The sequence below is a fragment of the Lutra lutra genome, chromosome 17 (assembly GCF_902655055.1).
Source record: "Lutra lutra chromosome 17, mLutLut1.2, whole genome shotgun sequence".
In the NCBI taxonomy this organism is placed as follows: domain Eukaryota; kingdom Metazoa; phylum Chordata; class Mammalia; order Carnivora; family Mustelidae; genus Lutra; species Lutra lutra.
This window is the reverse complement of record NC_062294.1, coordinates 369664-394210: the sequence shown is the minus strand read 5'-3', so window position 1 is coordinate 394210 and position 24547 is coordinate 369664. Positions and strand designations below refer to the sequence as shown.

Below are 24547 nucleotides of genomic sequence, written 5' to 3'. Positions count from 1 at the left end.
CCCTGGTCCTTGGGGGACAGGCTGCCTGGGGGCTGGTGAGCCCTCCGTGAGCCCCCAGCCCCCAGGCCCCTCAACCCTGGTTCTCAATTCCTCTGTTCTGATGTTAGTAGACTACCTGAGAGCACCCCCACATTCCTGTCTGGGATGCTTTCTTGTGGCTGCCAGCCTACCCTGGGGGCCTGAGGCCCAGCCTGCAGGACAGGGGAACCCCAGGCCCCAGGGGACGGCCAAATGCACAAGGCTGACTGAGGGCTGGTGTGTATGCGTGTCTGCGGAAACCACAACCAGCTGACATGTGTAAGACATTAAGCCCCTGGGTCCTGCTCTCCGTGGCTGTGGTGCACTGCAGAGGCCCCTGGGAGAACTTGTTTTTAAAGAGGTGGCTTTATATACGAGAGGGAAGCTGACTGGAGAACTCTGGGGTGGGACGAACTTGAGAGAAACAGAAACCAACCCCCCCACTCCAGTCCTCGAACGAGCTGGGAGCAGTGGCCAAGAGGCAGACAGCACATGACATCCTGCCCATGGTGAGTCTTGGGGAGCCTGGGAACTGGGCCTGGGGCCAGGGCGCTCAGGCCCTAGGAGGCCTGTCTCCTCCCACCCCCTGGAGAGCCACCTGATGAGGCTGCATTCATTAGTGGGCACCAGCTGTATGCCCAGGGAGGCTCTGAGCTTGACCTGGGGGGAGGCAGACAGGTTCAGGCATAGCCAACAGAGGAGCGTGTTGTGAGTGGGGGAAAGAAAGGGCCCAGCAGGCTGGGTTCTGGGATTCTTGGGTGACAGATAGATGGCAGGCAGAGAGGTAAGAAGGTCACTTCTGCCGGCGCCTGAGGGGTGCAGTCGGTGAAGTCGACTCTTGATTTCGGCTCAGGTCGCGATCGCAGGGTCCCAGGACTGAGCCCTGCATCTGGGTCTGTGTTCAGCGGGGGGTCGGCTTGAGGGTTCTGTCTCCCTCCCCCTCCGCCCCTCTCTCCCTGCTCTGTCTCTCTCTCTCAAAAAAAAAAAAAAAAGTTCACTTCTGGGTTTGGGGAGGTGGTGAGACACAGCCGGATCCCTCCCTTCTCAGCTGACCTCCTAGGAGCCTCTTGGGGAAGTCCTGGGGTGGGAAGGGGGGGGCGGGTAGGGGACCCCCTGCTGTGTGGACAGTGGGTCAGGAGGCTCAGAGCAGTGGAGGGAGCCAGCAGGGTTCCCTGCTCTCAGGGTTCTACTCTCCCCAGGGGAGTAGAGGACAAGGTGGGACCAGGAGGGCTGTGGAGAAGTCACCAGCCTGAAGACAACTATTGGGGGAACAGAGGTGTCGTCTCTGCGGATACTGGGGAGCAGAGGTCAGTGTGGTGGCCTCCTGGCTAGGCCTGGAAGGTTGAGGGGCTTAAGGACACTCCAGGGCCAAGGTAGCCTGGGAGAAAGGCTGGAGCCAGTCCTGCGCCCTGGATCCCCCCAGGGACACATCACCTCGCCCCTGCTCCATCCTCCCTGCAAGGGTGTGGGACGTCTGAGCATTCCTGTCTGTGATGTCCATGGGCACATGTGCGCGTGCATGGTGGGCCCCAGGCGGGTGTGTCGTCAGGTGTGAACGTGTGCAGGTGCCGGGACATCTGGATGTGGACGTGGGTGATGTCTACGGGGGTGTGGGCGTGTTTGCATGCGTGTGTGGCATGTCTCCATCATGTGTCACTCTGCCCAGGGCACACATCTGTGTGTGGGGTTTCTGCATGTGTGTGTTCACGCTGCAGAGCACATGAGCCTGTGAAGGAGGGTGGGTCACACATCTTGGGGCCTCCATGCTGCTGTGAGCTACCTGCCTGGGCTGGTCCTCTGACCAGCTGGTGGGAGAGGCTTTCTTGGGTCCCCCGTGAGGAGGCAGTGTTGGTGGAATTCAACTGATAATTCCTGGTCCTGGGCTTCTGTGAGGGGCCAAGGACTGAGGCCTCTGGTGGCCCCCTGGCTGCGTGTGCGGCAGGTTTGCACAGAGGTCCTGCCGGCCGGTGGGGCGCGCCCCTGCCACTGCAGGAGAGCTGTCCCTGTGTGTGTTGTCTCCCCATGGCTCTGGCTGAGACTTGGTGGTACTGTTCTGTTTCCATGTGTTTATTTTCACTGTGTTCCTTCTGCTTATGGCAAGTGCTGCTGACTTCTCAATAATAACACTTTTCCCGTTATTTAAATAAAAAGTGGTACAATCGCAAGCACACTGCTGAGCGCTCCCCGGAAAGCCGGGCTGGAGGCAAGGATTGGGTGGAGGCTGCTTGCATGGGACATGGCCGTAGGGCCAGGAGGAGGGGAGGGTCTGAGAGAGCCTCATCAGGGGGACCTCACAATTCCTCCCAGGGACCAGATGGGAAGAGCACTGGCCTGGCTTCAATCCCTGGTGGAGGGCCACCCACAGCAGACCCATGTTGTCTGAAACCGAGATGTGAGGTGGGCACAGGAGGCCTCTCTTGACTGGAGGAAGCAACCGTGGGGCACAGAGAAGGTGGCAGCCGGGAGTGGGAGGCAGAGCCGCTCTCCATGAGGTTCGGATTAGTCACGTCCATTTCGCAGACAAGAAGACTGACGTCACTAGTGACAGTGAAGTGGCCGGTGCATCAGTCCTCTCCTGCTGCATAACACACGGTCCCACCGCTCAGCGGCGGTGCACACCATCACGTTCACGTCCTCCATTCCTGTGGGCCGGGACTGCGTCAGGGCCCGGGGGGCCGGCTGGTCTCTGGCCCCCGGGTCTGGGCCTCAGTGGAAGACTTGGAAGTGGTGCTGAGATCGCCAGAAAGCTTGCTTCTGTCTTTCAGCCGGGACCGCACTGGGGCTGTTGGCAAGAACACAGCCAGGCCAGGTGTCCGGAGGACGGAGCCAGGCAGGAGCACAGAAGTCACGCCTGCCACCTTCTGTCAACCAGGAGGTTCGAGGCAGTCACCTCTCCACGGAGCACTCAGCGTTGCACCGTGAGGGTAGCCTGTGGGCTGGGAGGCTCTGCGGCAGCCGTCTCCGGGAAGTGCAACCCGCAACGGCGTGGGGTCCGAAGCCGGGCCTGGCTCGTTGTGAAGCACGGGCTCTTCGCAAAAGAGGCCTCCCCCGTCCTTATCTCTCTCCTCATAGTGAATCCTTAAAAATGAATAGCCTGGGCCAGGCCGGCCCCGGCTCTCTCCCTGGACCGCTCCTGCATGGGGCTGTGGAGGATGGATGCCACACAGGCCCCCGCAGCAAGGGGAGGAGACTGGAAGGAGAAGCGAACGCCATGAGAAGTCCTCACAACTTCCTCACCTGCCTCCTCCAGGGGGTAATGGAAGAGCAGACCCCTGTTCTTGTATATTTGGGTAAGAAGAAGAGAATCCAAAAGAGCTCACATCAGAGAGAGAGAGTGGTCAAGCAGAGGGGCAGAGGCAGAGCGAAAGGGAGAAGCAGGCTCCCCGCTAAGCAGGGAGCCCAGGGTGGGCCTCAATCCCAGGACCCCGGGGTTGTGACCTGACATGAAGGCAGATGCTTCACAGACTGAGCCGCCCAAGCACCCAGCACTGACCAGTTATGAGGAGAACATAAAGACACGTGCAATCAAGGACTCAGACACTTACTTCCCACATACCCACTGCTAAAGAATGATTTAAGGACCAACTCTAACAGAATAAGAACATAAACCAAAAAGAGAGCTAGGCGCATAGTGGAGACATTAAGTGGAAACCATAGATCCAAAGTAAGGGGCCACGAGATATGAACCCAGCACTTGGGAGATTGAGAATATGATAATAGCACCCAGGGAGGAAAAAAGAAAGGCAACCGGAAACTCCAGGGTGAACGACGAAGCCGTACGGAGCAAACAGGCTTACATGTGAGTTCAGAGCGCCTTGACCCGCGGTGCGTGGTTCTGGGAGGCTCACATGTTAGCGCTTCCAACAGGACCACAGTGACTTCTGCTCTGCAGAGAAACTGAGGCTGAGGAGGCACAGCAGCCTGACCCCAAGCCCACTCAGCCTCGCTGCCTTGTCCCCGACAAGTTATGAGCCAGACAAAGGAGTGATGGGAAATGGGCCCCTCAGTGTGGGCCTAAGCCTCTGCCCAGACAGCTTGCCCTCCAGCTCGGAGCCGGGTTACCCTCGGTGTGATGCTCTGAACCGTCATGACATCCAAACAAGGTCACATAGGGCCTCCCACGTGTTGCTGACCCCAGTGGTCTGGAGTCCTCTCCTCTGAGTAGCACCCTACTACTACTCAGTAGCACTGAGTAGTAGGGAGTGTGGTCACGTGCACAGCTCGACTCCTGGAGAAGCTGCCCTCTGTCCTGAGCAGCCACGGTTAGAGCACAGAGTGGGCCTCCCAGAGGCTCGTGCCGGTAGAGCTGTGTTGGAGTTGGGCACAGAAGGGGAGGGCAGAATACTGGCCCTGTCTTCACTTGAAAGTTTATCTTTTATTCATGTATTTTTTGCACAAATTTTTGATTTTTAGAAATATTGCACTGATGTACTATTCACTTTGAGGACTGAAGTATCGGCGGGCCCCTCCACTGTGGAGTTTGCGTCTGAAGCCAGTGCTTGCCTCTCCTCGTGCTCCACCGGACTCCCTGTATACCGGGGAGAAGCAGGGAGCCAGCTCGAGAGAAGCAAACCCTGTGAGTGCAAAGAGGAATTCCATGCACAATGAGCAAAGCTGCATGTAAAGTCAGTGCCATGGAGCCCATCACTCAGGTGAATCCTGAATTTGAAAAACAAGGTCAAAATCAAGGGTCAGGAGGGTTTCAAAAGGACGGACACCTGGGCCATCTGGGGACGGATGAAGGGAAGGAGAACTCGAGGACCCACAAGACCACATACGAACAAGGAGCAGACCCGAGCATCACGGTCGTGGTGCTGGATGGCGGACATGGGAGGGTCAGGCTCGTTACCCGTGTGAACTCACGAGGGTGTCACTGTGCCTGGGGAACAGCCCAAGAAAGTAAGATAAGTGAGACATAAATTCAAATAAATACATACCAAGAGAAGAGAAAATAGAAACTTCCTGAGTGTGAGAGATATGGAATTGAAATAACCTGAAAATTATGGCAAAAGCAAGAACCAGCGGAGGGGCCAGGGCAGAACAGCAAAGAGCAGACCGGCTGGAACACATTTAGAGCGCGCACGCTCAGATGAGGCTAAGATCCCATCATGTGCTCTTGGGATCCAACTCAGAAACAAGAAGAAAAGTTAAGAATAAAGAGACAGGAAGATAGGGGAGGCACACGTTACTGAAGGCAGAGAACGGATTCCAGGAGAGGTTCTCAGAGAAGGGGAGCTCTCAGTGGGGAAGGCCGGCCCGCAGCCCCCGGCAGACCAGAGTCCACCCATGAAGGGGCATCCAGGTCTCAAAGAGATGTGTCATGGAGGTCGGAGGTAAGGGACACCGGAGTCTGCAGCAGGTCACAGCGGAGGGCAAGCAGGTGCATGTGTCTCCTCCACAGGGACTCCTGGTTCCACCTGGCCCTGGGCTTCCTTGCGGCATCCCCACCGCCCCTACCGTGGTCGGCCGAGAGCCTAGGGCCCAGAGTGTGGGCCTGGACTCTGTTCCTCACCCATCAAGGCAGGTCTTCTCTGGTCAGGGCTGGGTCAGGCTCAAACCCCCAGGCCAGGTTCAGGGGAGACCCGGGGGTCCTGGCAGAGAAAGTCATTAATGGGGACTGGGGCCAGTGGCACGAGGACATCCCTGCATCCCAGGTTTGCGGCTGCTCCCAGGACGTGGGAGTGGTGGGCGGAAGGAGAGGGCGGGTGGAGTGGAGAAAGGCTGCTACCCTCAGCTCGGCCCCCGGTGGGCCTTCCCACCACCGCCTCAACAGGAGGAAATGGGCAGAGTTCCAGGCACAGACACTCCACTCATGGTGGCCAGCCAGGGCTGGGACGCGACCTCCCCTCTCAGGCGAGCAGCAGGGCCTGTCCTTAGAGGTGGGGCGAGCACAGGGTGTGCTCCCCAGGGAAGGTCTGCTTGAGGCTCCAACGCTGTCCAGGGCAGAGGCCTCAGGGACCCTGGTGAGTGTGCAGGGTCCGTGTGCCCCCACCACCCGAGAGGGCCCTATGGGCTCGGAGTGGACTGGGGTCTCTCTCCCTCACCCACGCCTCTCGCCAGCCTTCCTGGCCCGGCTTGCTCCCAGCCCTGCTGCCCCCCAGATCCCTGGATGCTGGTCTCAGCAGGGACTGGGCTCTGGGAGCCCCGAGTGGGCAGCAGGGCCGAGAAATGCTGACACCCCAGATTTCTGACCCAAGCCCCCACAGCTTGCCTGTCATCCAGAAGCCTACAGCCAGGCAGTGGGTGGCGGGAACATCTGTGGGCTGCAGGCCCCCGGCCCTGGGGGGGCGGTGTGGTGGGAGCCCCCCGGGGGGGACTATGTGCCATCCTCTACGTTCACGCCCTTGTAAGGGCAGACATGGGTTGCATCACAGAGGGCAACTCTGACTGGGGTCACAGTTCTTTGCAGATGTCAGTCCGCAGGTTGCAGTGAGAGTAAGGACACAGTTAACACTTGTTGACCGCCCAAGTCTGCCCTTTCACCCAGCCTTGGGTGCTCCCCTGGGTCAGTGGCCTGTGACAATGCCTGGGCCGGGCTGCCAGTGACACCCAGCGCCCAGGAGCCAGGACTTTCCCTCTGCCCAGCCCACCCCCTTCCCAGGAAAGTGCTGGTTACTGATTGAACGCAGGAGCCTGGCGCGGACGGCTCCTGGCAGGGATCGCCCGACCCAAGACCTCTGCTTCCTCTTCTGCACGCAGAGCAGCTCCTTGCAGAGCAGCCGGGCTCTGTGGTGCCCCCAGCAGCAAGGTCTGGACGGACGCCCCACAGCGTGGCGAGCAGGCCCTGCGGACGGTAGCATGCAGACGGTCTGGTGGCTCTGGTCCCTCGTGGCCCTCTGCTCTGGAGACCAGTTCCGGGGTGAGGCTGAGAAGATCATGCGGGCCACACCTGTCATCGATGGGTAAGCCACCACTTGTGTGACAGGGCTGGGGGGCCAGCGGCTCTCATGCCGCTGACTCGAGGACAGCCGTTCTCGGCCATGACTCAGGGTCTCCATCCACAGCATGACCCTTCCCCTTTGCTGGTCTCAGCTTCTTCTGGGGTCTCTGAGGGCCCCTCAGAGTGTCACCAGGAATGGAGCAGGTCCAAGACCTCAGGCCCTCAGCAGCTCTTGGGGTCCCCTACATCCTGCCCCCCTGCACCCAAGGGGCCAGATCCCAGCTCGGAGTGGGTGTTGGGTGTGGAGGATTGGAGGTGTTGGGGCCTGGCCCCGGCTGTGCCTCCAACTAGCCACATAGCCCAAGGAGCCATATTTCCTCTCGGGGCCTTCGCTTCTTCACCTGAAGCTGCCGGGAAGAGTGGCATCTACCATGCACCCCTGGGAGGCCTTTCCTGGGCCTCTTGGCCGTCCTCTGAGACTTTTCTCGTTCCCCTCCCTCTCCTGCATCCCCCTGGAGGAGACCTCATCACGCCCCAGGTCCTCGGGTCCCTCTGTGCTGTGTGCACAGCTTGACCTCATCTGTGTGCTCACTGACCCACCCGTTCCTGCAGACCCCTTTCCAGCCCCCATGTCCACCTCCACTGGGTCACCAGTGAGCCTCTGACTGTCATGGCTTCCGCCAGCTGAGGTCTGCTCTCAGTGCTGAGGCCAGAGGGAATCTGGGAGACATGAGTTCCAGTCCTCTCCTTCTGGCTCAAAGTCCCCGCCCGCCATGGCTCCCACTGAGCTCAGAGTATGGCCAGAGTCCTCCATCGGCCTCTGAGACCCCTCCCTGCCACCCTTGGCCATCCCCATGCCCCTGGATGCTCCAGGCAGGCTCCCCCGTCCCTGCTTGTCCTCATATCCATGCTGCCAACCCCGTCTCCTCCCGGGCTTTGCTGACCTGTGTGCAGTGCCAGCTGGGCACGCACCCCCCAGCCGTCCCACCCTGGCTGCCCTTCCTGTTGCCGTTCCCCGCAGACCCATGGAGAGCCCGCCTCCCTTCCCTGCACGTCCCCGTCCGTAGAGCGACCGGCGGCACACTGGCACACCCTTGGGGGGGCGCATGTCAGGACTGCTCCCATGTGTCTCTGGGACCCAATAAGCGATCAGTGAATGTTACAGTCATTGTTAGATTTTGGCAGATGCTCTGGGCTTTGTCGGTCACAAAACTCTGCAAGTAAAGAAGAGAAAATGGGCTGTGTCCTTCTAAGGGAGCCCCAGGGAGCTGTGGCAGCCCTAGAGAAGGGAGGGGCCGCCAGAGACTAGTGTGCACCCCTCTGCCCTTGCTTTCTCCCCTGTGGCTCCTTCCTGGCCCCAGTGTCCCCTCACGTGTGCTCCGTGGAGGGATGAAGCACGAAGTGTGTGCAGGGGCTGCTGCCCTGGGCTCCCACCCTGGATGGAGCCCCTGCTGTCTGGTAGGAGGCCAACAGTATGAGACTGGGAAGGTGCTCTGCTCCTTCATTCTGAGGGCCTGGAGGAGGGTAGCTGGGCACAGAGAGGGAGGTCTGAGCACAGGGGCTGGGGGTCCAGAGGCCTGTATGGGGGGCATAATATGGATCAAAGAGCCTAGACAGCCAGGAATATGCAAGGAACTGGGATTTGAGGATCTGGGATTGTCCAAAGAGCTAGCAAGTTAAGACTAGAATTATAGGACCAAAACCAATACTAGCAGATAGGTTAGGGTTAGCTACCTGCATTACTTGTGCAGGTGAGAGACCCAAGGAAGTGGTTTCAGCAAGAGAAATCTAGAGGCAGTCTTGGCATGGTGTTCCGTAATGGAACATGGTGGCCATCATTCCCGTAGTCGCCTCGTGGTGCAAAGCGGCTGCACCGGCTCCAGCCTTTACATCTACATGCTGGGCAGCAGGAATGAGGAAGGACACAGAAAGGGCAAAGAGTGAGCAACAGCTGTCTGTCAACCAGAGCTTTCGGAAGCTGCCAAAGGGCGGAACTTAGTCACATGGCCACCCGGTTATTAAGTGGCAGGAAGGTATCTTTATTTCAAATGGCCACGTTCCCTGCTAAAAATAGGGGGTTTGGGGGACGCCTGGGTGGGTCAGTCGATGAAGCGTCTGCCTTCGGCTCAGATCATGATCCCAGGGTTCTGGGATCGAGTCCTGCGGTCGGTTGGACTCCTAGCTCAGCAGGGACCCTCCTGCTCCTCCTGCTCCCCCTGCTTGTGCTCTCTTTCTCTGACAAGTAAGTACTCTTTTAAAAAAATAGGTGCTCTTACCAAGAAAAGGTGGAGATTGGATAACAAGCCACCAGCAGTCTCCTACAATACCTAGCTGTCCTTTAAGTGCTCGGAACTGTCACTTCCCCCCTTCAATCCTCAGATCACCACTGGGGACACCGCCCCTGCCACGCAGATGAGGAGGGTGGGTCCGGCAGGCTCCAGAGCAGTAGTGCTGACCGCAGGGCGAAGGTGGCCTCTGTTCCCCACCCTGGGCTCCAGTGAAAGTGCCCCTCCCTCCTGGAGGGTTCCTGGCCGGTGGCTGGAGGGTGGGGCATCCTCAGGACAGGTGTAAAGTCCTGTCCAGGGGCCCTGCCCAGCCCTGCCCCAGGCAGCACCCAGTGGCACCCGGGCTCTGGCATTCACCTTCCCATCCACCTCTCGGTGATCAGAAGCGTCCTGACCACCAGCCCACACTCTGTCACATCAGAACGCATTAGTGGCAGGAGCCCCCCAGGAGAGCAGGGGCAGCTGGCCTGCGAGGCCCGGGTCCTAGCAGTTACTCATCTACCTCAGGCTCCCCCACAGGTGTCCCGCAGTCCAGGCTTGGCCGATTCCAACGCACAGGGCTGAGCTGGGCCTGAGACTCTGCACTTCCCATCAGTTCCCTGGCCCACCCTCTTCCACACGTGGAGCTTAGGGGGACCTGGCGGCCCAGAGGTCTCTCGCCCTTCAGGCTGCAACTTGTTCCTGGGTCCAGGAAGCAATCTGCCCCCTCCCCCGCCGTGGGTTCTGCCTTTGCAGCCCCAACCAGCTGCTGATATTCCAGCCCACTCCTGCTCCCCTCCCCCTCCCCTCTCACCCCTACTGGCTCCTGGGAAAACTCAGAGGGGCCTCAGTCCTTTGGGAGCATATCAGGACGTGCTTGGTCCCATGCCCCAATGCCCTGCTCCTGCTGCCCCAGGAGTATGGGGTGGGGATGCCAGGTCCCCAGAGGCAGGCCATACCCACATCCCCACCCCTCCCAACAAGGAGAGGATTTCATCTTTTTTTTTTTTTTTTTAAAGATTTTATTTATTTGGGGCGCCGGGGTGGCTCAGTGGGTTAAAGCCTCTGCCTCTCCTCTGACTTCGGGCTCTCTGCTCAGTGGGGAGCCTGCTTCCCCTCCTCTCTCTCTGCCTGCCTCTCTGCCTGCTTGTGATCTCTGTCAAATAAATAAAAATCTTTAAAAAATAATCTTTATAAATAATCTAAGATTCCCAGAGGGAAGACCCCCCAGAGGCGCTCTCAGCTCCCAGTCCCCTGGTGGAGCTCCCGGGAGCAGCTACCCTTTGGGTTTAGCTAAGGAGCCCTGTACCACCCCTGTGGCTGGTTCAGTCCGTGTGGCCATCCTGCCTGCCTCTCTCCCTCTCTCCCGGCCTCCCCCAGGCACAACGACCTTCCATGGCAGCTGCTAACGCTGTTCAACAACCAGCTCCGGGAGAAGGCGGCCAACCTGACGAGCCTCGCCCAGACCCACACCAACATCCCCAAGCTCAGGGCTGGTTTTGTGGGGGCCCAGGTATGGCTCAGCTCAGCCCTGCACTGGCCTCTGCCCGGGTCCTGGCTAAGGGGCTAGCCCTCACTTGTGGGGGGTACACCTGGGAACCTTAGGGCCCCGAGCCTTCAGGGGGTCTCCGAGCCACACAGGCCAGGGGTGGGCTTCTGAGACATGAGGGAAATGGGACGGCGTGCATGTGGGCGTGGGGCCCAGAGCCTCAGTGCCCCGCCCCCCCCCCGGGCCCCCAGTTCTGGTCTGCATACACCCCCTGCGACACCCAGAACAAGGACGCCGTGAGGAGGATCCTGGAGCAGATTGATGTCATCCACCGCATGTGCCAGATGTACCCCGAGACCTTTGTGTGTGTCACCAACAGCACAGGTGCGTGCCGGTGCAGCCCGCCCCCTGGAGCCCCTGCTGCTCCCCACCCCAGCCCGGCGCCGCTCAGGGGTGCCCTCTGTGGAAGCCCCGGGACACCCTGGGCTGCCCCCAGCTGGCTATCCTCGCAGGCATCCAGCAGGCCTTCCAGGAGGGGAGGGTAGCCAGTCTCATCGGCGTGGAGGGTGGCCACTCCATTGACAGCAGCCTGGGCGTCCTGCGGGCTCTCTACCACCTGGGCATGCGCTACCTGACCCTCACCCACAGCTGCAACACGCCCTGGTAAGGGCCCCCAGGGACGGCCCGAGCCGTACGGGAGGGTCCTGGGCCCCGGGTCCAACATGAGCCCTCCCCTCCTCCTGCACCTACCTGTCCTGGGGTGGGGATCGGGGGGTGTCTGGGACATGGGCAGACCAGGATGACCACTCTGCCCCTGGGACACCTGCTGTCCCCTTTCCCAGGGCTGACAACTGGCTGGTGGACACCGGAGAGGACCAGGCCCAGAGCCAAGGCCTGTCAGACTTTGGCCAGGTGAGGGGGGCATTCAGCAGGGACCACAGTCCCCCTTGGAGAAGTGACCCAGCAGACAGGGTCTCGCGTCTTGGGCCCTTGGCTTACGATCAGCTGGAGCTGGCAGGGGTTGTCCCAGGGTGGGCACGTAAACCTGCAGGTCACCGCCCGCCCCTGAAGAGTTCACAAGCACCTGGCTCAGCACAGGAACCTTGCCCAATCCCGCCCCCAATGCCCAGACTTGTCGGGGGAGCTGCAGTGAGCCCCAGAGGGCCGTGCAAACACCAGTGTGCTCAGCGCAGCCTTGCTGGCCCCCGCGGCCGTGTCCATGCAGAGCGTTGTGAGGGAAATGAACCGACTGGGCGTCATCATTGACCTGGCCCACGTGTCCGTGGCCACCATGAAGGCTGCCCTGCGTCTGTCCAAGGCTCCCATCATCTTCAGCCACTCCTCAGCCTACAGCCTGTGCAGACACCGGCGTAATGTGCCCGATGACGTGCTCCAGCTGGTGGTGAGGGGCTGCGGGCCAGGGCACGGGGGTCTGGCCTGCTCCCTGGGCTGCGGTGCCCCTCCTGCGCCCACAGCTCTCCCCTTCTCCTGAGCAGAACCAGACAGGCAGCCTGGTGATGGTGAATTTCTACAACGACTATGTCTCCTGCCAAAAGGAGGCCACCCTGTCCCAGGTAGCAGGTAGGTGGAGGTGAGCAGCCACAGCAGTGGGTGGGGGGGTGGGCGGTGGAGGACAGCTGCTGGGACCCACACCCACTGCCTTCTTTGGCAGACCATCTGGACCACATCAAGAAGGTGGCAGGAGCCGGAGCTGTGGGCTTTGGTGGGGACTATGACGGTGTTTCAAGGTAAGGCGGCAAGGCCGCGGTCCTGTAGAGGAGCCAGGAGGGTCAGCCCCCCGCCAAACATGTCATGAGGGGCTGAAGCTAGGAAGTGTGTGACTGCGGAGAAGCCCGGCATGTCTCCCTCTCAAGGCGTGGCAAGCTCTGATTTGTGGGGAGGTGGATGGGCCGAGGCCCTGACCCTGGAATGCAGAGCCTGGTTCTCTCCGTCCTCACCTCAGGCTCCCCTCGGGGCTTGAGGATGTGTCCAAGTACCCAGACCTGGTGGCCGAGCTGCTCAGGAGGCAGTGGACAGAGGCAGAGGTCAGGGGCGCGCTGGCCAACAACCTGCTCAGGGTCTTTGAGGCCGTGGAACAGGTGAGGACGGTTGCTGCCCTGAGAGCCTTCCCTGCAGGCAGGCAGGCCGGCAGCCCCCCATGTCTGTCCCCAGGTGAGCGACCACGCGCAAACCCCTGAGGAGGTGCCCATCCCCCTGGGCGAGCTGCAGGGCTCCTGCAGGACGACGTACGGCTACTCAGAGGCTCCCAGCTTCCATCCTCCGCCGGGGGCCCTGCTGGCCTCCCTCAGCACCGTCCTCCTTGGTCTGTGTCTTCTGTGATGCCCTGGGGTCTGGACCTCAGGAGGTCCTACAGCTCTGGGGAGACTGTGGCCACCGGAGCAGGGAGATGCCAGGGTGCTGCTCCCCACGCATAAAGTCTGGCCTCTCCAGAGCATGTACCTGGGCCCCCCCGAGGGCGGTGAGCTGTGGGCAGGCCTGACCCAGACACGCCACACGTAGCACCACCATCAATAAAGGCAATGACCCTTCTGAGTCAAGATAGTGTGTGTCCTCAGCACCCCGGCCCTGGAGGGGGTCTCCTGGGCATCCAAGGGCAAATTCTATAAAAATGGTCCCAGGTTGGACCTCCAGACACAGCAGCACCTGGGTCCTGGTCAGAAAGGGCTCGGGGTCTTCAAAAGGGCACAGCCTGGGCACTGCCTCCATCTCTGAAAACACCATGATGCACACACGTATGCACGCCCCTCCTCTGGTGCACACATGTGCATGCCATCCTCACATGCCCATGTGCCCCACCCTCACACACGTGCATCCCACCCTCATGTGTGCCCCCACTTGCATGCACCCCCCCACACGTGTGCACCCCCATCCTCATGCCACGCGTGTGCCCACAGCTCACCCCTCGGCCCTGCTCCCCCGTTCTAGGCTGGAGCCTCTACGAACACTGCGCCTGGACAGGTACAGGCTTTACTACCGCGGGAGGAGCCCCCTGCCCAGGTGCTCTGCGCCCTAAGGTGTCCACAAATGAGTGGACAGCCATGCGGCCGCCGCCTGAGCCTGACCGCCCTCGGCCCATGAGGGTCCCAGCCTCTCTCTCCCAGGCAGGTCTGCTGTGCCCAGAGGGACACTGGTGGGGATGTGCGGATCACTTTGGAGGGATTTAATGTTCGATCGTTTCTGTCCTGAGTTGGCCAGGTCCCGCCCACAGCTCCCCACTCCGCCACAGCGGCTTTTTTGGCAGAGGCCGTGGCAAGGGCCCCTCTGGTGAGGTACAGGAGTGGCACACCAAATCCTGCCACGTGCACCACCCCGTAACCACCCCAGAGAGGGCACAGCTGCAGGTGCCACCCAGAGCCTGACCTGGTCCCAGGGAGCTCACTGCTGTCCGCTATCAATGTGTCCTGCCACAGTTTATTCCCATGTTCACTCAAGCTTGTTCCAACCTCGAGAGAGGTCTCCTGAGGCTGCGCGAACCCCCTCCCCAGGCTGCAGGGAGCTTCCTCCAGGGTCCACCTCTCCCCTGATGAGGCCCACATGGGGTGCACAACCGGGGGCCCCGTGCACAGGCAGATGTGCGCGGTGTGAGGGACCTGGGAGCTGGAGACTGTCCCCAGCCAAGGACAAGCCAGGATTGGGTCCCAACTCTTAAGTCCTGGCACATTCCACATGTCTGAAAACCAATTCAAGACCAGGCCAGATGGGGGCGCCCACGGGGCACACAAATGACCGACGGGGACCAGGGGGACCGGCACGCGGGAGAAGAGCAAGAACATTACAGGGGAGCGCCGGGAGGGAGGCCGAGGGAAGGACAGTGCGTGCCGTGCCGTCCCACAGAGGGGCGGTTAACAGTCCTCAGTGGTTTGTGGAAAGACAAATGAGCGAAGCCAGGAGGACACGGAGGCTGATTTCTGCTGTCAGGGAAGTTACACGTGAGGAGGGGATGGCCAGATTGAGCCTGAGCAGGGCTAATGTGTGGTTTCTGGGGCCCAGTGGGGTGGTCCTTGTGTGGTTTCTGGGGCCCACAGCGGGAAACACCCACAGGCCCACGCGGATGGAAATGACGCAGTAAGGAAATGGAGAGCTCTCTTTTTAAAAACAGAATTGCAAATAGGAAATCACCATGACCGTTGTTACCAGGAAGATTCATCAAGGGAAAGGAGCATCAGGGGCAAAGTATGACAATGTTTCCAGGTGATGCTGCAATCCTGAAATTTCTCCCCACAAGATGCTCAATAGAGGGGAAAACAGAACGTCATGTGGGAGATGCCTGGTCCACACCCCGTCCCAGGTGAACAAGACAGCAACACGGAGTGCCTGGTGTGAAGCATGGAAGAGACGATGCCACTTCTGTGGGACTCTTGCCAACAGCTGTGACCTCAATGTCATCATGTGAAAAAGTCCCATCAGCCCGAGTGGAAAGGCGGTCTATAAAATAACTGGCCAGCGAGCGTCCAGGCCCTCTAGGCCAGGGTGCCTCCCGCTCAGGGCATCTTGGGGGCTCAGCTGGAGAAGTGTCCAATGCTTGATTTCAGTTCAGGTCACTATCTCGGGGTCATGAGACCGAGCCCCATGCTGGGCTCTGTGCTGGATGTGGAGCCTGACTGGGATTCTCGGCCCTCCTCTTCTTCTGCCCAAGTACCACCCTCACTCTCATGCGCTCACTCTACCTCTTAAAAAAAAAAACAAAAAAGGGACCTTCTAGGTCACAAAGACAAATGGGACTGTCCCAGCTTGGAAGAATGGAGGCATTGCAAGGTGACCTAGCCGGTTACAGAGGTGAACTAGAAAGTGGGGGGCGCTGACAGACAAGAGTATACAGAAACCATGCAATTTGCAATTTTATGTATGTTTAAAATTATTTCAAGGTAAAAAGTTAAGAAAATTTGTAAGTTCAGACTCTAACTCCATCTGTAGGCGTGGAGCCCAGAGCATGCACACCTTGGCCCGCCCGCCCCACCCGCCCTCCTCCAGGTACTCTCCTCAGCCTCCTGCTTGGGGGCTGGAGAGCCCTATCTGGGGGCCCACCTACGGCTCCCCACCCTACCCAAGGCCACTGAAGAAAGCCGGAGAAAAACTCTCAGGGATCAATCTGTTTACTCACAATAGCATTTTAGGAAACAGGCAAACGCACCCAGTGTTCCCTGGTGAGCCACAGCCGTGGAGCTCCGCCCTCACTGGGCCCCAGGACAGCAAGGATCTTCTCTGAGCCCCCAGGACATGGGTGCCCTGAGAGACCATGGCCGGGGAGTAAGGCGAGGCCGGCATTGCGGGAGAAAAACCAGACAGCACGCCGATCCTTCACACCACCGTCTCAAGCATCAAGGCTGCCCCAACAGAACAGACCACACAGAACACCCAAGAACAAGCCGGTCCAGGAGAATCACACACAGTGAGTCATGGTAAAGGTCTCCAAAGTTTCTGTTTACGAGAACCACTGGTGTGAGGACAGCTGGGACAGCTGGAGACCTCTGGAAAGGGCTGGCTGGGCGGTGGCCGTGCACAGAGCCGGGCCCCTTCAGGACCAACCACGGAGTTCTCACCAGTTCATACCAAGAACTGGGCTTCGACCCAGTGCTTCCCATCTGCTGTCTGCTCCTTCTATTTTGGCAAAACAAAAACCCCTGGAAGCTTCAAGAAAACAAAGAAAACCTCAGGAACTTAAAAACATGGAAAGTGCTGCCTGTCCTAGAAACTCATCGGGAGGAGCTGCTGCGAGCCGCTGGGCTGAGCTGCCTCGGGGCCTCCCAAAGCTGGCCCACCGGGGGCATCTCTCCGAGTGCACGCACTCCAGCCGGCCCTCCGGGCTTCCAGGTTGAACGGTGTGAGCCCAAAGGCAGGGGGAAAGACCAGTCGGGGGGAGGCACCCATTATTTACAGTACAGAAGAGAGCGACACAGACGCAGCACCCCAAGTGGGACTGGGAGACCGCCAGCTCCTTACTGGGAAGGACCTCAGTGCACACTTGAGTTCCTACAGGACACAGAGCACACCCCTTGGGGCCCCAGGCTTTCCAGAGGCAGCAGTGGAATGAGGGTGGGGACCCCCTGGAAAGGCATCCCTGGACTTGGAGCATGGTGCCTGACGCCAGGGATCCCGAGTGGGCCCAGCCTCCAGGTGCCCGGCAACAGGAAGCAGAGCTGACCCCCGTCGGCTGACCGCCAGCAGCACATCTGCTGTCACACAGAGTCTGAAGGCCCCCACGGCCCCCATGGTATCCACTGGTTAGTCCTTATCACCGGGTGGGGGGTGGGGGGGAGCCAGCAGAACCCGGAGCCGGTTAGCCCAGAGTCACAGAAATAACCCATGGAAGTCAGAAGTTTGTGCAAACTCACCCACCGGGACATAGCCACCGTCTATGCTAAGAGGGACAATTCCCAGGCCTGGAGGGAAGGGCCACACTGCAGGGTGTGCAGAAAGGCAAGTGGCGTGGGGAGAGAGATGGAGCCCTCCTCCCCGGCCCTTCCTGCACGTCAAGGCCAGGGACGCAGGGCCCTGCAGGAGGACTCGACTAGTTTCTCAAGGCGGCCAACCTGCAAACGAACAACACAGCTGCTGTGAGGGAGGATGGGGGGCAGAGGCGCCCCTGAGCCGCTGTGCACCTGATCCAAGACACCAGCCCTGGGGGCCAAGGGCCCCTCACCCCTCCACCAGGCCACGACCCTCCCCTCTAAAGCTCGGCCTCCCAAGGCCATCAGATTAGGATAGGAAGAGCCGGGGGAGTGGCCACGCACTGTCAAACACCTGTCATGTGAGTTCCTAAAGTGAACCATGGACAAGCGTGAGAGCACATGGTGACACAACATGGACTGAATAAGGGGCAGGAGACAGAGGCAGCCAGACAGAATCTGGGCTGGGCCTCAGCTGCAGGCCTCCGTGGAAGGAGCAGCACCCCGGGCCAAAGGCCTGCTGCACGAGCTCTACTCCCAAGGCCTCAGGTGTCCTTCCTGCCATCTCCCACAGCCCCAGCGTCAGAGCATGGGGCGAACAGCCCAGCATCGGGGGCACTGAGCCCACCTCCGAGACAGCTGGTCCTCCTGGCTACGCACGGAGCTCTCGCCCACGGCAGATGCGCCCTCAGGCAGCTGGCTGAGCTGGTCCAAGACCTCCAGGCCGTTCTCCTCGGCAATCTGCACGATGAGGCTGTCCACCTGCTCCTGCGGCGTGGTCAGCGTGGTGGCCGAGCTCATGGAGTCTTCCATCACCTGGGGGTCATGGTCTGGGCAGGTGGGTGCGGGCCTGGGACCTCCGGCCACCCTCTCAACTTGGTTCCTGCTCACTCCCTCCACCTGCACTAGACCACCCCCCACTTCCCAAGGCACTGTCTCCAGCACTCTCAGACCCCTGGGCGCTCACCCAGGTGGCCCAGCCGACCACCACCCTGGAAGAGGCGCTCACGCCCCAGCGCCGAGCCTCCCTTGTATCTGCCAGGCCTCCATATACTGGTCCAGACCCCGAAGGAGTCAGGAGCTCTGTAGGCAGCTCCCACAGAGGGGGCCAGCCACATGAGCCCCTCCCGGGCACAGCCCCGCCCGCCCTGAGCACTGGCGACATACCGAGGTATGCACGTCGAGGTTCTGCACCTGCTGCTCAAACCTGTCCATCACCGCAGAGACCTTCTGCAGGTCCATGGTGCTCAGTGCCCTGTCCAGGGCTTTCGTCACCTGTGCCATGTTCTTGGTCACCTGGCACGGGAGGAAGTGAGGAGGCAACAGAACTGAAGGAAGGAGGTGTCACCCACAGAGGACAGGCCCCCAGCACTCTCCCCAGGCCCATGCCCCGCCCAGGGCCAACAGGACTCCAGCCCTGGCCAAGCCAAGCCCTGTTCGGGACAGGCTGGGCCTCCTGGGGGCTGCAAGGCTCTTTCTTGGCAGGTCTCCAGAAAATGCTAGCAACTGAACCACAGACACGAGACTCAAGCCACGGCTCCTTAAGACAGACCCGAGGACACCTTGTCTCGTCCTTTGGTGCCGCCCTCACGGTGTGGACGGAATCCCTGCGACACCACGCGTGGGGACCGGCATGGCTCCTCCTGCCCAGCCAGGCTCCTCGTCTCTGCCGGCAGAAGCCAGCCCACATGGCACAGGGACTGAGGCACGAGCACTCACCCCCTTCATGGTCACGGCCGTCTGCACCTTGGAGGCCACCGCGTCCACGCGCGACGCCATGCGGAGCCAGTTCACTCCCTCGTTCTTCTTTCGGATGGCGTTCTCGGCGTATACACGGGCACACTCCACGTTCTTCTGCTGAAGAGCCTGAAATTGGGGGGAAGTGCCAGCTGGGAGAATGCACAGGAACTGTGACCGACCATCGGGGACCGGCTCCGGGCTTTCCCCGGGGCAAGATCTGCTAGCATGGGGCAGCCCCGGCCTGTGAGCTCCGTGAGAACGCAGAGATGCCAGGCCCCCAGCCTGTTCAGGACTGCGGTGTCCAGGCAGCATGCCAGAATAGCCCGCGCTGGGGCTACAAAGCAGACCTGGCCACCGGGACACAGCCGCTTCCCCATCTTCCAGCCCATCTCCTCCTGCCGCACGCCCTCTCTGGTCTCTCCAGCCGCCCACGCCACAGACGCTCCCAAAACCACCACGGCGATGGCTGACGGCAAGCAAGACGGTGGAGGAAACCGAAGGAACAGACTGGGGTCAGTCCTCCGGTTTCCATTCTGCCCTGGGAGTGCCAGTTTGGTGGAGGGGGTCACCAAACCCTAACACCCCCGGGAGCTACGTAACAGGTGTCAGAGCCCCACGGAGAGCAGCCAGAAGTCCCCACCACCTCCCCTCTGCCCCAGGTCTGATGCCTGAGGCACGGGCTACGCAAGGAAGAGGGCAGGGAGTGGGCTGGGGCGTGGTGGGGACGGCTGGAAGCCCATGTCCCACACAATTTGTGCAAAATGCATGTTCAGAACTTTGGAAGCAAATAAAAGGCATGGACCTTCCAGGAAAAAAGCAAAGGCAACACATGGTCCTTTTGCTCTGGACGCCCTTAGTGGGCTGGGAGGCAGAGGGGGTCACTGGAGGCCCTGAGCAGGCCCGAGAGAGCACCCATGGCCAGAGTCATGGGGTGTACCTCCCACAAAAAGAAGACACCAGAACAAAGCAGCAGAAGCCACAGAAGCCAAAGCAGCGAGGGGCACGGCTGGGGCGCACAGCGGCCTCACCTTCTTCACTTTGGCCTGTTCCGCCTTCGAGTCCTTCTCCGCCTTCTTGGCCAGCTTCTCCAGCTGCTTGGCTGTGAACTGAGCAGAAACAGGACACGCAGGTCAGACACACACGGCGGTCCTTGGGTACCCTCCCCGCCCTCCTCAGCATCCCCTGCCCCTACTGCAGAGAGGGGGCCCGGCCTGCCAGTGTCCTGATGGCCTGGGACTACATGGAGGGAGCTCGCTGGGTCTCTGAGGGGACAGGGAGGGCTGTGAGGGTTTCCTAATATGTCCTAACCCAGAACACCGAACCCAAACGCTCCCCAGTGTGGGAAGTTAAAAAGCCAACTCACACAGGGGTGCTTGGACGGCTCAGTCAGTTAAGCATCAGCCTTCAGCTCGGGTCATGATCCCAGGGTCCCGTCATTAAGCTCCAGGTCAATTAAGCTCCGCGTTGGCTCCCTATTCAGCAGGAAGCCTGCTTCTCCCCCCCCACCCCGCCCGCTCATGATCTCTCTCAAGTGAATAAAATCTTTAAAAAAAAAAACAAAAAACAAAACGCCAACTCACACACTCAGTACTACTTATGGATTTTCTTTCTTTCCTTTTTTTTTTTTTTTAAGATTTTATTTATTTATTTGACAGAGAGTGTGGTAAACCCTTTCAGACATCATTCTCCGCATTTAAACATGGAAGAAATTGAGATAGTTTAAATGTGAATCCGTGTCTACCTGACTCTTGAGCTTGGTGGGTGAGAGCATAGGGAGAGGGAGAAGGTGGTTTCCTGCCGAGCAGGGAGCCTGATGCGGACTTGATCCCGGGACCCTGGGATCATGACCTGAGCCCAGGAAGACACTTAACGACTGAGCCCCCCAGGTGCCCCTCTTTCTTTCCCTTTTTAAAAGATCTATTTATTGGGGCGCCTGGGTGGCTCAGTGGGTTAAGCCTCTGCCTTCAGCTCAGGTCATGATCCCGGGGTCCTGGGATCGAGCCCCCATCGGACTGTCTGCTCAGCAGGGAGCCTGCTTCCCCTTCCCTCTCTCTCTGCCTGCTTCTCTGCCTACTTGTGATCTCTGCCTGTCAAATAAATAAATAAAATCTTAAAAAAAAAAACACCATCTATTTATTCAAGGAAAAGAGAGTGAGAGTGAGAGCGTGTGCACAAGGGGGCGGGCAGAGAGATTCTTAACAGACCCTCCGCCGGCCGTGGAGCACGACATGGGGCTCCAATTTAGGACCCTGAGATCATGACCTGAGCCAAAAACAAGAGCTGGACACTTAACCAACTGAGCCACCGGCCCCCTTACCATGGATTTTCAACTTTCTGAAAAAACTCGACAGAATCTGCTTCAGGTGACCCCAAATGGTAACTCAGAGTTCCTGAAGAACAAAAACCTCGAAGTGTTCTCTTCACAGAACATCGCGTTTGCAAGGGCTGCTGGGCAGTGCGCACCCCAGGCCTGGTCGGAGTGGTCCCCACAGCTCCCCCTAAAACGCCTCATCTGGCCAGGAAGCCGGCAGGCAATGCTCAGGTAAGCCAGGTGCAACAGCGGCCTCCCGGAGGCCACACAGCTTCCCGGCTGGCGGCGTCTCCTCAGCCTGAGACACCGCCTGCCTGCGAGGCCTCCCAACACCGGGCCTCAGTGCCCCCACTTGGGACTTTCTGTCACACAGGAAGGATTTCTTATCTACCTACCTCACATTCCTATGTTCCTTTTTAAAGAGTTGTTTTTTTTTTCTAATTTGTCAGAGAGAGAGCACGAGCAACGTGAAGGGGTAGAGGGAGGAACGCATTGCCCTAGGAGCAGGACCGATGCGGGACTCGGTTCCAGGACCCTGAGATCGTGATCTGAGCCGAAGGCAGAGGCTTAACCCACTGAGCCCCCCAGGTGCCCCCTCCTACATTCTTTCAGGGAAAAATCCAGATTTTCCTGCACCGGGAATCTGGCCCTGAGCACTTTCCACAAGCTGGAAGCTTGCCAAACAAAGCACCTGGGCCTTCGGCTGTTCCTGGCCCTTCCTCTCCATTGCAAAACCAGTGTGATGAGCTACAGTGAGCAGTGTGGGCACCTCACCCCTGCGCAGCCTTTCAGAACTAAGCACGATGGCTAACTATGGAGATATTCAACGGAAAAGAGGCAGAAGCTTGCTGTGGATTAATCCTAAGAGGCCTGCTCTGCTGCTCAGAACGCTCTCCTTCCACGTGACGGTAAGGAATGTGAAACCACAATTTTCAATGCCTAGTGGAACACCAAGGGATGCACCTAATACCCGAGTTTCCTAAAGATGTTTCTTAAAGACGACAGGCTCACTCCCTCATGGACGAGCCCACGTGGCCTGCTTCTGCTCAGCCCAAGACAAGGCAAGGCTTAATATGCCATCAAGCCAACTCAATAACCTCTCCCTTGTCATCAGTCCAGAAGGCCACTGTTCAGAAATCACGCAGTTTGTAATTTGTCCTTCTGAATGTGACTGACACCGTTTGTCCTCATTTGCTAATGACTAAGACAGGGTTGGCGCGAAAGGTCATTCAGTACATACCTTCAACTGGAACAGGGTATCTGCAAAGAAAGGAGATGGTTTGAGGATTTCTTTTTTTTTTTTTTTAAAGATTTTATTTATTTATCTGACAGACAGAGATCACAATTAGGCAGAGAGAGGAGGAAGCAGGCTCCCCGCGGAGCAGAGAGCCCGATGTGGGGCTCGACCCCAGGACCCTGGGACCATGACCTGAGCCGAAGGCAGAGGCTCAACCCACTGAGCCATGCAGGCATCCCTGGTTTGAGGATTTCAACTGTGACAAGCGGCACGTCCAACAAGCAGATGGGGCCACTAAGGCCCTCCTCGACACAGAGAGCTGGAACAGGGTGCAGGCATGGATGGTGCCTTCAGGGAGGCCCACTGCACACTGGAGGCAGAAGATGGTCTCGTGCACCAGTTCTGCTCCCTCATCAGCCAAAGGGCAAATGTAGAGGCTCTCTCACCTGACTCCTTACAGGTAATACCAGGGTGGCAGAGGTTGTCCTCAAGGATTAGTGGCCGACAAAACTGGTCATGGATACAGCATGTGGCCCAGAGTGAAAACTCGAGCGGGGGTTTGTAATTAAGGCACCCTGACAAAGGCCCTTGGGATTCTTTCCCAATTTAGTAAAGCTGAGTATTGGGTGATCTGTATTTTATATACTTTTTGTCACCAAAAGTAAATGGGTAAAAATAGCAAGAGGGTGACTCCTGTGCTATCAAAGACCTGGCCCGCAGCCAGAGACCACCTTCCATGGTATCTGGCATGTCTGAGCCATCAAGTCGGGCTCAGGCGCCCCCGTCCACAGGAGGAACCAGGGAGACTAACTCTCTGGACAGCCGCACCTGCTCTCACCCACCAAGCTCAAGAGGCAGGTAGATACAGATTCACATTTAAACTATCTCAGTTTCTTCCATTTTTAAATGTGGAGAACGATGTCTCAAAGGGTCTACCACACTAGTCCAGAAAGAAGATACGAGATCTGTAACCAGAAAGAGGGTATGGAGTGTTCACAAATGCAAATCCAGGCCCCCAGCTGAGAGCCTTGGAGGCGCGGGGTGGGGGGGGTGGGGGGCGTGGGGGGGGTTTCAGGCCCTGTGCCAGCCCGGGCCAAGGCCGCTGTGGAATCTGCGAATCCGAGCTAACTGGACACAGGTGGCAGAGTGCGCCCGCAGGGAAGCAAGGCGAGGTGCGGCCGGCTCTGCGGCTCTCTGGCTCTCCGGCTTCCGGGCCCCTCCCTGCCTCGGCCTTCTCGGTACTCGGGCACCAGGAATGGACTCGCAGGAGCAAAGAGCTCTTAAGGCGAAACCTGACCCTGGAAGAAAGTGGACCGACCAAAGGAAAGCCACCCTGACAGCTGGGGAACTGCGGAGTGAAGCCCAGCCTCTGGTGGGGGCTGAGGAGCTGTCATCCCCTCTCCGGCCAACGGGTGATAAGGCCGTGGTCCAACGGCCCCTTCCATCTCTCCGCGGGCTCCTCTCCTGCTCTGGGAACAGGGCCGCCGCCGTCTCCTTTTCCGGTGCCCTCTGACCGGACATCCAGGGCCTCAAAGGCCGCTGCCGCTCGCCGGTACAGGAGCTGGAGGTTTGGGGGACGGACGCGGAGGAGTCTGGGGGAAGGGGGTGAGGGTGCGGGGTCCTTGACCGAGGCCCGCGGGGCCCGCCCTCCCCCGGCGGCCGGGGTCTCTTACCGTCCATGGCCGGTTCGGCAGCGGCAGCCCTCCCAAGAACGGGCGCACGGGATCTCCGGGCCGAGTCGACTGCCCTTAACCGCTCCGCCGCGCGGGAACTTCCGGGGTCACCGCCCACTTCCGGCGAGCGGCAGCTCTCGCGAGAGCGCGGCGCGAATCCCGCGGGCGCGGCGTTGCCGTGGCGACGCGCGCTGCCCGGCGGCGGGACTCTGTGAGGCACTCGGGCTGCGCGCCCGCGGAGGTGCGGAGCGGAGGGGAGGGGCGGGCCGGGCAGAGCCGGCGGGGGCGGTGGGCTCACCTATGGGACTTTCCAAAAGCAAACCCAAGTCTAGGAAAGGTAAAGGAGTGCGGGCCCGCCGTCTCCTCGGCCCCGGGGCCGCGGTCGGCGCGGGACTGGGAGCTGCGGGGCGCCCGCCCGCGCCCGAGGTCTCCCCGACGGCCGCGCCGCGGGGCTCTTCTCGGCAGGGAGCGCGCGGTGCTCGGAGAGGCGAAGTGCCGCTCCGGCCCGAGCTGGCCGCGGCGGGGCGG

At 59.7% G+C, this 24547-nt stretch overlaps 2 protein-coding genes across 3 annotated transcripts; one reads left to right on the top strand and one right to left on the bottom strand.

Moving 5' to 3' along the window:
- Positions 1-289: 289 nt before the first annotated feature.
- DPEP1 (dipeptidase 1) lies at positions 290-13209 on the top strand. Of its 2 annotated transcripts, XM_047710130.1 has the most exons (11): positions 290-527; positions 6718-6920; positions 10543-10675; positions 10903-11035; positions 11164-11314; positions 11494-11563; positions 11877-12053; positions 12148-12232; positions 12324-12399; positions 12615-12750; positions 12824-13209. In XM_047710130.1, exons 1-11 carry the CDS (start codon positions 525-527, stop codon positions 12989-12991), a joined length of 1335 nt encoding a protein of 444 aa, XP_047566086.1. In that variant the 5' UTR covers positions 290-524; the 3' UTR covers positions 12992-13209. The 2 variants fall into 2 exon arrangements, with proteins under 2 accessions (XP_047566086.1, XP_047566087.1); XM_047710131.1 differs by lacking the exon at positions 290-527 and having other exon boundaries at positions 6598-6920.
- Positions 13210-14742: 1533 nt separating this feature from the next.
- On the bottom strand, positions 14743-24301 carry CHMP1A (charged multivesicular body protein 1A). The gene is made up of 7 exons (XM_047710161.1): positions 24020-24301; positions 22350-22369; positions 19827-19904; positions 18778-18924; positions 18226-18354; positions 17687-17874; positions 14743-17202 (listed from the first exon to the last, which is right to left on the bottom strand). The coding sequence occupies exons 1-7, from the start codon at positions 24024-24026 to the stop codon at positions 17181-17183; spliced, it is 591 nt and encodes a 196-aa protein (XP_047566117.1). The 5' UTR covers positions 24027-24301; the 3' UTR covers positions 14743-17180.
- Positions 24302-24547: the final 246 nt, after the last annotated feature.

Coding starts and splice junctions, on each gene's coding strand:
- DPEP1 (XM_047710130.1), top strand. Junction 12,400..12,614: donor GACTATGACGGTGTTTCAAG/GTAAGGCGGCAA, acceptor TCCTCACCTCAG/GCTCCCCTCGGGGCTTGAGG. Junction 12,751..12,823: donor TCTTTGAGGCCGTGGAACAG/GTGAGGACGGTT, acceptor GTCTGTCCCCAG/GTGAGCGACCACGCGCAAAC.
- CHMP1A (XM_047710161.1), bottom strand. Junction 19,905..22,349: donor ATACCCTGTTCCAGTTGAAG/GTATGTACTGAA, acceptor GTTTCTGCTCAG/TTCACAGCCAAGCAGCTGGA. Junction 18,925..19,826: donor AACAGGCCAAAGTGAAGAAG/GTGAGGCCGCTG, acceptor CCCCAATTTCAG/GCTCTTCAGCAGAAGAACGT.